This window comes from Rutidosis leptorrhynchoides, chromosome 1 (genome assembly GCF_046630445.1).
Source record: "Rutidosis leptorrhynchoides isolate AG116_Rl617_1_P2 chromosome 1, CSIRO_AGI_Rlap_v1, whole genome shotgun sequence".
Lineage (NCBI taxonomy): Eukaryota > Viridiplantae > Streptophyta > Magnoliopsida > Asterales > Asteraceae > Rutidosis > Rutidosis leptorrhynchoides.
Genome location: NC_092333.1, coordinates 591,629,658 through 591,644,595, shown reverse-complemented (window position 1 = coordinate 591,644,595; position 14,938 = coordinate 591,629,658). Strand labels below are relative to the sequence as shown.

Here is a 14,938-nt window from a genome sequence, read left to right as displayed (position 1 = left end):
TAATAATAAAAATGATAATTTTTAATAAGTTTAATAATACTAATCAAAATAAGAATGATAACAATAATATTATTAATAATGCTAATAATAACACTACTTATATTAATATTATTATTAATAATAATAATAATAATAATAATAATAATAATAATAATAATAATAATAATAATAATACAACAACTTATACTTATCAAATTTCATATGTACCTATGATATTATACAATTATTTAGATTAATATTTACATTAATAATGAAAGTAAGGATCATAATATTAATATAACATTTATTCTTTAACTTGTATTTTTCATATAATATATTAACCTTAAATCTTAAATTCCAAATGGTTAAATTATATTTTATTACTTTAAATTAAAATATGTTCTTACATATATATATATATATATATATATATATATATATATATATATATATATGTATTATAGATTCATATTAATATTATATATCTATTTATATATGTTAATTGTAACAGTAACTTAATTATTTTGTTTATTATCTTACATTATTAATTCTTATTGATTAATGTATAATTATTAATTTAAATTATTATATATACACTTTTTTATATATATATATATATATATATATATATATATATATATATTTACATAATTATTTACCCATTGGTTCGTGAATCGTCGGGAATAGTCAAAGGTCAAATGTATACATGAACACAGTTCCAAGTTTTTGAGACTTCAACATTACAGACTTTGCTTATCGTGTCGAAATCACATACGAAATAGGTTTAAATTTGGTCGGAATTTCTGGGTCGTCACAAATAGGAGCAGGAAAAGTTGACTTTAAGGGCTGTTTGAGTGGCGAAGTAAAGCTGCAAATAGCAGCCTGTTGTGGCTCGAAAAAGACAGCAAAATAGCGACTGCAGGGGTGCTTTTAGCGGGCTGTTTGGGCTATTGAATAACATCAGAAAAAGGGCTGTTGGATGGAGGTTTGTAACAACAACAAGTGGGGCTGCATGAGGGCGGTTTGGGTGGCGGTTTAACAATAGAAAAGCTACTGTAGGTGGCGGTGGTTATGGCTGCAAAAACGCAGCTGCAGGTGGACTGTTTTGGACTGAAAAAGGGTGGAGACAAGGGCTGTGATGGGTGGTGTTGGTGGTCGAATAATGGAGGCTATTTTTGGTGAGTTTGTGTGTCGACTAAGGTGGTGGTGGAGGAGGTGAAAACTGCCGAACCAAAGAAACAAGGAGAGGAAAGATTTGTTGAAATTTTATGATGCAATTTTGAATGAGAAGTCTAAAACTAATGGATCCTTTTATAGAGTATTAGCAAGAGTCATGATCAAACACCAATTCCTTAATGATTATTCTAGAAATCACAATTGGATTATGATAAACTTGGAGTTTGAATGGGATTAGAACTTGGCTTAAAGGAAGGGATAAAATTGGATTAGAGTTAGGATTACATTACTTTGACATCAAGTTTTCTTCTTTTTTATATATATATATATAATTCGGCTCATTCATTTATATATATATATATATATATATATATATTATATATATATATATATATATATATATATATATATATATATATATATATATATTATTAAAGTTACTTTTATTTTAAATAAGTTTTATTTATTTATTTTACATTATTTGTCCATATCTTTTATTAAATTTTATTTAGTTCTCCTTAGTTTTTAATCTATATAAATAAAATATCACGTAATGCATAAACTTTAATTTGACAGAGAGTGTTGATCAAAAATTACTATTAAATCAATGTGTTGTCAAATATAGTTTATGAGCACAAAAATTTCTAATAGTAAAATAGTAGAAACTGAAATGGAAAAAAATGAGGGTCGTCATAACTACTAAGAGACAAATAACTAATATGAATCTGTAAGCATATATGGCAAGAAACTGTAAACAAGTAACTTAAATTCGAAACAGATTACATAAACAAAGAAATATAGATTTTATATTAGTTCTCATCACCGTTGTTAAGATATATTCACGTGTAGTAGTTAATGTCGACGTTTATATAATATTCTTTTGTTTTGTTTTTTATGTTAAAGTCTTTAGAAAAAATCATTTTATATTTTATATATTCTTTTAAGGAATGTGATTCTTACACACCACTTTTTAATCCATGTACACTTAATTATATATTATAACCTTAATTATACTTAAAATAATAATATAAGTTCAACAATCTAGGGGTATATGTAACACCCCGCAAAAATCGCCATTGACGCGGATGTTAACTCTGGTCCCAGTGCTTGGCTTGATCTCTAAGCAACAGAAAAGTGTTACAGTGGAAGAAATACGTACCTGAGAATAAACATGCTAAAGCGTCAATACAATGGTTGGTGAGTTCATAGATTTTTGTACAACGTATAAAATTTACAAAAGTTTCACAGTTTTAAACAGTTTGAAATAGTTTAAAACAGTAACAAAAATATTAAATTCTCGAGTCCAAAAATGGTTTGATAGTAAAACAGATCACAAGATCTCAACTTCATAAACAGTTTAGAAGTAATATGATTTCAAGCTTTCAAGTACGAAAATAAGATCGTAGTTCGTAACATATCAAGTTTGTAAACAATTCCACGGTTTATAAGATTTCACAGTTATTAAATTCATAAACGGTTTCCATACAGTTTCAAAGTGTATATGTTTTATGAGCACTCGGTAACAACGCTTAACACCACATGTAGTATCCTACATGATTTCCTTTACCCCATATTGAACGATACACTATGCCAAATGTATGTGTCGAAGTAACTAGCATCACAGTTAAGGTAGGGTGAGGTTGTCAAATCTAACATATCTGCTCTAGTGATTCGCGCTTACAAGTCACTGTAATTAATACTACCGAGTTAAGGGCTTTTTAGCATAAAACTCGCATATAACAAACTTTGAAATGCATAAAGTGTTATTTAATAATAAGAATATGTTATAAAACAAAATTTATAAATAAAGCGTAGTAAAATAGTAGGCATGTATTCTCACCCCAAAAATAGTTATAAAACAAGAAAAAGGGGGCTACGAACTCACAATCGATGCAACACGGTGCGAAGTTCGGAAAGTGCGGTTTAGATAGTTTAAGGTGATCCGAGCTTGAGACCTAATGAATATTATGAGGTCAGAGGTCATACTATTTAATATAGTATTTAGTTTAGGTCTAAGATCAATTTCTTAAGAAATCTTACATGTCCATTTTGATTCTCGGTTTCAAAGGTTACATAGTTCATAGTTTTAAGTGTTGACAGTTTTGACTAGTTTTACCATAACATTAGTTTAGGTGTTCCTATTAATATAGACATTCATTTAAGGTGAGATTACCATCTCTGGAAATCTCTTTGAGTAAAGTTTCCAACCATGTAAGGTTAGCCTCTGTACTAAAAATAGAAGTTGGTCAAAAGTCTACTCTTTTACAAGTGTGCAAAACAGTTCAGATTTACACTATAAGTTCCTAGGCAAGTTTAAAAATAGAAAAACACATTTGTTTGACTCAATATATTTACAGAGATCTTAGGACACATAAAAGTAGTTATTCTCAAAAGGAATCACTTCCAGGTCTTCATTAACCTTGTTTTTAGAGATAAGGTTTTAGACCCAATTCTGACTACAACAAAATCTTATGTCAACTTGATGGGACTATATCTCAATGATTACTTAATGGTTTTTGGTGTTTTAACTTGCCATGGTTTCCTTATTATGTCTATTTTTCAAATCAAAAGCTTTTATTTCAAGATCTATCTTATATTTTGATTTATACATGATTTTTGGACACTTGGTCAGATTACTTCAAATCTGAACTTGTGTCACCAAATAAAAATGAAAAATGACTTTTTCTTTGAAATAAATCATGAAGACTTTACTGGAAGTCACAAAGATATATATGAACATCATACTAATTTATGAGTTCCTGAGATCAACCATAAGTTAGTTTTTAGGTCATGAACTTCAAGTAAAATTTTGGATAGCTCAAAGATAAAACAGTTTTATGTAGTTAACCACTTTAGTTCTTAGTTTAGCTTCATTTTAAGACATAGGACATGTAGAGATCTTAAGTTTACTGATCTAACATCAAGATCATGGTTAGCTATATAGTCATCATTGAGTGATTATGCACTCTAGATCAAGCTTTTGACACCATGAATGTTCTTGAAAATGACTAGAAATGATGAATAGAATTAAGTAGTTTGTTATACATTGAAGATATTTGATCTTAGGGCTTCAAGAAGATGAATAAGATGGTGTTCTAGATCTATAAATGGATGTGTATGTGTGTGTGAGAGTGATCAAATGGCTAGAAGTGAGCAAGAGAGGGGTTATATAGGGAGGGTGAGTTTGGACGTGGCATAAGGAGGGCAAAAGGGAGGGATGACTCAATGATGATGTTTTGCATGAAATATTGCTTAAGGAGTAAGTATTTTGTATGTGTATGATGATGATATGGGTGATAATGATGATGGCGTTTTTGATGATGATGATGGAAGAGTTTTTGTCAATTTTTGGTTCATAAATGTACATGTACTTGTGTAGTTTGCCTAATGTATAATCTAAGGTGTTAATTTGTATATTTAGAGTTTAGAAAGTAAGCTAAGATTAGGTTCTAATCAAGATAGGTTAATGTTAGTTAAGTGAAAGAAATGGCTAACTATAAAGTGATCAAAACTAGTTGTGAAAATGATTAAGTGTAGTGAAAATCTTAACTTATTGTCTAATGCCAAAGTGAATTAGTTATAAGTCTTTAATCTAAGTTTTTGATTAATAAGTTTGCTTATCCATAAATATATCTAAAGGTGTAGTTATAAGTCTAGGGTTTATGGTGATAAACTAGGGTTTCAGGACATTGTGCAAAATGTGTGAGGTAACACTTAATCAAGTAAAATCTAAAATGTATCCTTAGAGTTATACAAACACTAAAATAAACCAAGACCTAGTTCATCAAATTTACTAGTTAAGTTGAAAATTCTAAGTCATGAAAAAATTAGATTAAACAAGTTGGTCGAAAAAGTTCAGGTTGTGACTGTAAATTTATGAGATAAAAATAAAAATTTATATTTATATCTGGACATAAAAAATGGAGCAGCACAAAATATCGTGTTTCTTTACCCACAGAAGTGAGCAGAAGAAAGAAACAGGAGCAAAGCAATGGTCTCTGCTACTTCTCTCTCCATATTATCTTCTTCTTCTTCTTCAACATTTCATTCCCCCAATAATAAATTTCACAATTTTAGACCTAAAAACCCTAAATATATTCAATCCAATAATCATAATAATAATATCTTTTATAAGTACTCATCTATTATAACCCGGTCGTTATCTATTGAAGAAGATGACGGTGGATCCCCTGACAGATTTCTAGAAAACAATTCAATTGCAGATTACATGAGATTCAAAAAAGGAGATTCCGGTGAACTGCAAACCGCCGTCGTTAGTTACCGGAAAAAGTTCCCTTGGTCACTTCTTCAGCCTTTTCTTCAGGTTAATTTTGTTAATTTTTTGTATTAAGTTTTAATCTAAGGATTTAGGTATTTTACTTATGTTTTAATTTCCGATTTTGTAGGTTGATTTGGTATCAACCATTCACATTGCAGATAAAGAGTAAGCTTAATTTTTTATTACTTATTGTTGCATTTGGTGGGATTAGCCCTTGATTATATTAGTACTATTTTATTTTAATCAAGAATGTTATTTTTTAGTACTTTTGACAATTAGCTTGCATAAATCCATGTGAAAGCGGCCAGTGTTACAACTGGTTATAGACTTATAGTTGACATTTTTTTTTTTTTTTTTAAACTTTCAAAATTGTCTTCGATTAAACTCTGATATATAAATGCGAAAGGAAGTTATATACGGTGGTTAATAGGATTAATTGTTATGAACAGGTACTTTGCAACGTTACAGAAGGAACTCGAGTCATATGATTGTGTGCTTTATGAAATGGTGGCTAGTAGGGAAAGTTTAGAAAACAGAAGAAACCCTTTAGCTGTTAGAAAACTAACGAAATCAAATGCTCGGGGTTTTAATATCATAGGGTTCATTCAACGCCAAATGGCTAGAATTCTCATGCTCGATTTTCAGTTAGATTGTCTTGATTATGAGCCCGATAATTGGTACCATGCTGATCTTGATTTTGAAACCTTCAAGTTACTTCAGGTGCTTTTCCCTTTCGATTTTCATAAAAATTCACTTGTTAATTGTTAATCGATAAGCTTTATACTCCTCAATATGTTCTTATTAGCATAAATAATCATTCTTTTGTTTTATAGATGGAAAAAGGTGAGAGCTTTTTTACATTTGCAAGAGATATGACTCTAAGATCAACGAAAGCATTGGTACAAGCGACTTCAGTCCCTGAAGAACTTGGTCCATGGAGATCTAAACTGTTATGGGCATCACGTGTTCTACCTATGCCTCTTGTTGGCCTTTTCTTCATCAGCAGTCTTTGTGCTGATGTGGGTGATGAGTCAGCAGATTATCCAGAATTAGAAGCGTTATCAAGGCTTGATTTTGGTGCTGCGATGAAGGTCTTTTTGGCAAAAAGATTAACATCCGAGTAAGTTTAGTCTTTTTGTTGTTTGATGCTCCCTTGAATTGCAATGTTGGATCTATGAAAATCTGTTTTTATATTGATTTGAATGTTATCTTTTTGTTCAGTTTTACACAGGTAACAACAGATGTAGAGGAGAAATCAGTCATTATAGGTGAACGAAACAGGGCTGCAACAGAAGCACTTGAAAAGGCCATTAACAAGGGCCATAACAAGATTGCTATACTATATGGTGGCGGGCACATGCCGGACTTGGGAAGGAGGTTAAAAGACGAATTTGACCTTGTTCCTTCGCGGGTTCAGTGGGTAACAGCTTGGTCAATCAAGAACCGAAACCTAACAAGCAATTCACTTCCATTTTTAAGGAAATTGGCAGAAGTTTCAGGTTGGCCATTAAATCGGTATCAAACTCTAGCATTGCTCATATTTTCATCTGTTCTTGCATTGGACCTGTGGTTTTGGGAACTCTTTTTTGGAACCACAGTCGATTTTATTACACAAATTGCTTCTGATGCTCTTCAGTTTGTTAACAATCCGAATTTAAGCTAAGTGAAAACAATGTTGTTTAAACAGATACTGTATAATGTGAATAGCTCAAAGATTTTATCATTTTAGGGGATAGAAAATGGGTTCATATTTGTAAGCTACAAATCTTAAATCATAAAGATTTCTGTTTTACACCTTATGTGACAATGACTATTGTAAAATCTTATATTTATTCTGAAATGATGAAGTTGAAAACTTGATTATTTGTCTTTTTTTAATACTTGTATAATGTCTAAATGATATATTAGTATTGGTTCCATGGGGTTACTAGATAATTTGAAATTCTTTACTATAGATACTAGATAGTTGCAGCAATTGTACATATATTGCTATGGGCTTACATCCTTCCCAATTATCCCACACCACTATTTTGACTGCAGCATCCACCAATAGTAGCATCTGAACGGCATTTGAAAAAACAAATCTAACCGTGTACAAGCCTGGAGGGTAAAATCGTAATTTAACATTATACACCCTAGATGTGGTTTGTCGTGCTTGCTAGTTCTTAGATTTCCTATAAATAATCGTGCATGCACGCACTAGATAAGCATGTTTGATGTGTCCGAAGGCTGCAACCTCCGGACTTGTTGGAAACATCTTACTAGTTATCGGAGTACTTACCACAGGCGGCTAGTCCCCCAACTAGTCGGATATGGGGACTAGTCCGACCCGACTAGGCCCCAAGTTGTTTAATTTTCCAGTCAGTGATCAGTCAATAATCGCGGCCAAAGTCAGATTTAATCGGTCAAACTCAGATTTATTCAGTCATAATGGGTCAAAGCCCCGTCGAGTATACTAATGACTTTTACAACTTTTATATTTACGATTATAAACATCTTCATCCTGTCCTGTTTCTATAAGTACAGAGCAGTTTAGATCAAATTTGGTTCAAGATTCATTCTTTTGTATGCTTCCTTATTGGGATCAATGTGTCGGTTTCTGTTTTGGCACTTCCATATTATAAACTTATAACCACTTCCACGCTGATTGTTGAAATCTGTTAAATGCAGTTAATAATGTACCTTATGTATATGGCTGTCAATGATGATGCCCTTTCTTGTTGTAAAGATTTGGATATAAGTTTGTCTTTTGGATCAACTATACACAATCTGATAGCAGCAAAATTTACATTTGCTACGATTGACTATCTAAACTAAGATATGAGGTTGTCATAATCAAATACTAAGATATAAGATTTCATGGGTACCGACAAAATAGAATTGGAAGACTACACAAACTTACAAATCAACATTTGATGTGTTGCATGTTAGCATGAAAAGTTAACATCTGAGAGGACAAATGAAGAAACTACTCCGTATATGATATGAAGAAGACCACTTCATAACATTTATATTTCAATGGATATGATATGATCACACGATAGTAGTGTACAGATTCATATGTATATTATCTATTATCTATAAAGTATTAAACTATAAATTTTACGTAACGGGACATTATATTTGCTCTAACACCTGTAAGAGTGTTATAAAGGAAGAATCATCTCAAAAACCTGCACCGCTTACCAAGAGGAGCCACCGGGATGCTAGTGGTGGCAACAGCGCTCTATGTATGGTACTATGGTATTAAGTGGTGTCGAACAGTCGTTAAGCCCAGCAGCCCCGTTTATTCTACGAACCAAATGTCAATGTCTACATCATAGCATGTATGGGCTTCGAGTGCACTACTATCACTAGTCTTGCATATAAGGAGTTGCCACACACTTTGCTTACACATTCTCGTTTAATTCATATATTACGTTTAACATTCCATCCAAGTGATGTTAAAGATGCTTAACTCGTATAAGGTTATTTTTAATCATCCATCATATTAAACCCAAATGACATCTCGAAAGAATAGCAATAGCTAAGTGTGATGATCCTTCCAAATCCCTTTGGACGAATACATCATTCATCGATTTCACAGTGAGGTACTGACCTCTACATGATACGTTTTGTAAACATTGCATTCTTTTGAAAATGCACACCATAATTGAATATCAAATTTCAAGGTTTTTGACGTTTGATGATTTCTACATATAGACAATCACCGTAGTTAATAGTTTACAATACTACATCCGTTGATAATGCAGTCAAAATAAGATACATGGTGATGATTTTGTGAATGCAACGTTTTCCCGAATAAAGCATGTATGACTCCATGCACATAGCTTGTATCACATATAAGCAAACAGCGGAAGACTTCTAGGAACCTGAGAATAAACATGCTTTCAAGTGTCAACACAAAGGTTGGTGAGTTCATAGTTTTAATGTTGCGTATAATCCATATATAAAGGTGGATCACAAGATTTCAGTTGTTTCATCCAGAAACGTTTATCAAAATATTCTACAAGATTGAGCACCCTGGTAACTAAGCTTTAACGTTATAATAAGTACCCATGTTTTAACATACATGCAACCAACATGTACAATACACGCAATCCAACATGTACTAAACTCAAATAACATACGTCTGTTTTATAGTTCAGGCTAGGGTTTCTATACCTGGAACAGACGGGGATGTCAAGCCCTATGGATCCATATACAACTACTCGCGCCCACCAGTTCTTATAACTGGCATTTACTAGTTACCAAAGCTAAGGGATTTTCGGTTCAAACTCGGTGTAGAATTTAGTATGTACTTGTATCCATTGCATTTAAAATAAAGTGCATGTATTCTCAGCCCAAAATATATATTGCAAAAGCACTTAAAAAGGGAGCAAATGAAACTCACCTTAGCAGATAAAGTTATTCACCGAAATGTGACCGAAACTCGTAATGCAAAGTAACCGTAGATCTCAACCTAGAGAACATATGTTGTCAATAGATGTTTAACAAGCTAGGTCAGGTCATAGTGTATCACAATCCTAATGCTCGAGATCGACATGCAAAAGTTAACAAAAGTCATCTCAAAAGTCAACCTAACCCAATATGATCTTTAAATCTATATATATTTATTAACATAGTATAAGTCTTGATAATTGAACGACTTTATAGTTTATCAAACTCAAAATATTATTTATTTCAGGAGCTATATTACATTTGAATTATCATGGCAATCGAAAATATTTTATTATTTCACATAGTTTTCCAATACTTGTAGAATCAGATTATAGTGTTTATAAAGCTTTAAAACATGATAAGACAGTCAACTTTGACAATTGATCAACAAAAAAAAACGTGCCTTATATAGAAATTCATTTACTCGATTAGTAATATTTGAAAATCCAATTTATCAATCTTATAAGCAAGTTGTTTAAATATTAATTGCATATTCAAAAGCAATTTCCATTAACGTCAATCATAATTCAGTTGACCATATCTTTTAATTCGTTCATCGAAATTACGCGATTTCTAAATGAAAATTTATTGATTTTTCGCCAGCTTTTCAAAAACATGCATATCATATACCTTATATCAGTAGTATATGTATTAAATTCGTGATTCATCAAAAACTATCTAACGACGAAAATTAGCATACAAGCATGCATAAACATATATACTCGAACACTAGACATAGATACACTATTAATATATAAAAGATAAGATATGAATGCTCACGTATCAATATTGTGATTCAATATTGCAGGAAAGTACGTAGACGCAACGGAGATGATAAACTGTAGTGACCCGAACTTTTCCATGTTTATATATATTAATTGAGATTGATATTTACATGATTAAATGTTTCCAATATGTTAAGCAATCAAACTTGTTAAGACTTGATTAATTGAAATATGTTTCATATAGACAATTGACCACCCAAGTTGACCGGCGATTCACGAACGTTAAAACTTGTAAAAACGACATGACGATATATATATGGATATACATATGGTTAACATGAGATTATGATAAGTAAGTATCTCCATAAGTATATTAACAATGAGTTATATACATATAAACAAGACTACTAACTTAAGGATTTCGAAACGAGACATATATGTAACGATTATCGTTGTAACGACATTTAAATGTATATATATCATATTAAGATATATTAATATATCATAATATCATGATAATATAATAATTTAACATCTCATTAGATATAATAAACAATGGGTTAACAACATTAATTGAGATCGTTAACTTAAAGGTTTCAAAACAACACTTACATGTAACGACTAACGATGACTTAACGACTCAGTTAAAATGTATATACATGTAGTGTATTTAGATGTATTAAAATACTTTTGGAAGACTTCAAGACATATATCAAAACACTCATACTTAACGAAAATGGTTACAGTTACTTTTCCATTCTTTTCTTTCATCAAGAATTCTAGTCGTATTCTTACCCGTATTATACACAGCTTCAAAACGTACTTACTATGAGTATATACCAATAGGAACTAGCATGGGATTCCACTCTTGATTATGTCATGTATGACTAATCAATTTTAACTTCTACCATGAGCTAGTCAACTAACTAGAACTCCTTTTAACCCCACTCACCACTCACCAATTACCACTCATCATTCACTCCATTTCACTTCCAATTCTCTTTCTAATTCTCTCTCAACACACACACACACACACACACACTATTATGAACGTATTTTTCCAGTAGTTAATCATCATCTTCATCAAAAATCACTTCAAGAATCAAGCTATAATCATCATAGGAAGAACACTTCAAGAACACTTCAAAAATCCCTTCAAGTTTACTAATTTACTTCCAAGCTTTCTAATCCATTCCAAGTAATCATCTAAGATCAAGAAACCTTTGTTATATACAGTAGGTTATCTTTCTTATTCAAGGTAATATTCATATTCAAACTTTGATTCAATTTCTATAACTATAAACTATCTTAATTCGAGTAAAAATCTTACTTGAACTTGTTTTTGTGTCATGATCCTACTTCAAGAACTTTCAAGCCATCCAAGATCCTTTGAAGCTAGATCATTTCTTGTCACTTCCAGTAGGTTTACCTATTAAACTTGAGGTAGTAATGATGTTCATAACATCATTCGATTCATATATATAAAACTATCTTATTCGAAGGTTTAAACTCGTAATCACTAGAACATAGTTTAGTTAATTCTAAACTTGTTCGCAAACAAAAGTTAATCCTTCTAACTTGACTTTTAAAATTAACTACACACATGTTCTATATCTATATGATATGCTAACTTAATGATTTAAAACCTGGAAACACGAAAAACACCGTAAAACCGGATTTACGCCGTCGTAGTAACACCGCGGGCTGTTTTGGGTTAGTTAATTAAAAACTATGATAAACTTTGATTTAAAAGTTGTTATTCTGAGAAAATGATTTTTATTATGAACATGAAACTATATCCAAAAATTATGGTTAAACTCAAAGTGGAAGTATGTTTACTAAAATGGTCATCTAGACGTCGTTCTTTCGATTGAAATGACTACCTTTACAAAAACGACTTGTAACTTATTTTTCCGACTATAAACCTATACTTTTTCTGTTTAGATTCATAAAATAGAGTTCAATATGAAACCATAGCAATTTGATTCACTCAAAACGGATTTAAAATGAAGAAGTTATGGGTAAAACAAGATTGGATAATTTTTCTCATTTTAGCTACGTGAAAATTGGTAACAAATCTATTCCAACCGTAACTTAATCAACTTGTATTGTATATTATGTAATCTTGAGATACCATAGACACGTATACAATGTTTCGACCTATCATGTCGACACATCTATATATATTTCGGAACAACCATAGACACTCTATATGTGAATGTTGGAGTTAGCTATACAGGGTTGAGGTTGATTCCAAAATATATATAGTTTGAGTTGTGATCAATACTGAGATACGTATACACTGGGTCGTGGATTGATTCAAGATAATATTTATCGATTTATTTCTGTACATCTAACTGTGGACAACTAGTTGTAGGTTACTAACGAGGACAGCTGACTTAATAAACTTAAAACATCAAAATATATTAAAAGTGTTGTAAATATATTTTAAACATACTTTGATATATATGTATATATTGTTATAGGTTCGTGAATCAACCAGTGGCCAAGTCTTACTTCCCGACGAAGTAAAAATATGTGAAAGTGAGTTATAGTCCCACTTTTAAAATCTAATATTTTTGGGATGAGAATACATGCAGGTTTTATAAATGATTTACAAAATAGACACAAGTATGTGAAACTACATTCTATGGTTGAATTATCGAAATCGAATATGCCCCTTTTTATTAAGTCTGGTAATCTAAGAATTAGGGAACAGACACCCTAATTGACGCGAATCCTAAAGATAGATCTATTGGGCCTAACAAACCCCATCCAAAGTACCGGATGCTTTAGTACTTCGAAATTTATATCATATCCGAAGGGTGTCCCGGAATGATGGGGATATTCTTATATATATGCATCTTGTTAATGTCGGTTACCAGGTGTTCACCATATGAATGATTTTTATCTCTATGTATGGGATGTGTATTGAAATATGAAATCTTGTGGTCCATTGTTACGATTTGATATATATAGGTTAAACCTATAACTCACCAACATTTTTGTTGACGTTTAAAGCATGTTTATTCTCAGGTGAATACTAAGAGCTTCCGCTGTTGCATACTAAAATAAGGACAAGATTTGGAGTCCATGTTTGTATGATATTGTGTAAAAACTGCATTCAAGAAACTGATTTCGATGTAACAAATTTGTATTGTAAACCATTATGTAATGGTCGTGTGTAAACAGGATATTTTAGATTATCATTATTTGATAATCTACGTAAAGCTTTTTAAACCTTTATTTATGAAATAAAGGTTATGGTTTGTTTTAAAAATGAATGCAGTCTTTGAAAAATGTCTCATATAGAGGTCAAAACCTCGCAACGAAATCAATTAATATGGAACGTTTTTAATCAATAAGAACGGGACATTTCATAAACACTATGTTTGACTTGCGAATAATACTCACGAACATTACCCATAACCTCCATAGCTATAACCCATAGTTTTCTTAGCTCTATCCCGTTCGAAAACCCATTCTGAAAGTGACACGCTCATGACCTCGTCGTAGTATTTTATGTATATACTACTAATAATAATACCAATACTAATAATAATAAGTTTAATAATAATAATAATAATAATAATAATAATAATAATAATAATAATAATAATAATAATAATAATAATAATAATAATAAATATAATAATACGGAGGAAGTAAGATATATGTTGGATGTGTGTGTAATAAGCCAGAATGATCGAGCTTTTATAGATGTGTCCTGCCATCTGACCCCATGCGATCGCATGGGTCTGAAGGCATTATGCCATGCGATCGCATGGCTCCTGTCTCCAGCTCATCTTGCCTTGTCTTTTTGTTTGTCGACATAATTTTTAATTATATATGATATATATAATTTATATTAATTTATTATATATTATTATATTATATTCTCGTGTATAGGTGACTTGTACTTTTAGTTCCGATGACTTGTACATTGACGCTCAACTAACGTCCTGGTTCCGGTTTTTCGAACGTCCTTTCGTACACTTAGAAAATCTGTACTTTACGTTTCGCGACTCGTACCTTTGTCAAAATATAGACTTAAATTATCCATAACCATACCACTCGAAATATAACTTATACATTTGAGTGTTTTGGTCATTTGCTTCCTTAAGTCAACATCTCGTTATCAATTAAAATATAAATAATAATATCAAAATGTTTTATATCTAAATTACTATTATATATTATTACATCGTAAAATATATATTATTTTGAAATATTTATTTAATTATGAAACAATAAACGAGTGTTATAAATCTTTAAAAATATATGTATTTCGAACCCATATATATCTATATATATATACAATATAAACACGTTGCAAGTT

The 14,938-nt window shown here is 31.1% G+C and overlaps 1 protein-coding gene across 1 annotated transcript; it reads left to right on the top strand.

Annotated features, from left to right (window-relative positions):
* The first annotated feature begins 5,100 nt into the window (after nt 1-5,100).
* LOC139883472 (uncharacterized) lies at nt 5,101-7,278 on the top strand. The gene is made up of 5 exons (XM_071867651.1): nt 5,101-5,479; nt 5,562-5,599; nt 5,884-6,154; nt 6,268-6,554; nt 6,656-7,278. Exons 1-5 carry the CDS (start codon nt 5,147-5,149, stop codon nt 7,095-7,097), a joined length of 1,371 nt encoding a protein of 456 aa, XP_071723752.1. The 5' UTR covers nt 5,101-5,146; the 3' UTR covers nt 7,098-7,278.
* The last annotated feature ends 7,660 nt before the right edge of the window (nt 7,279-14,938 follow it).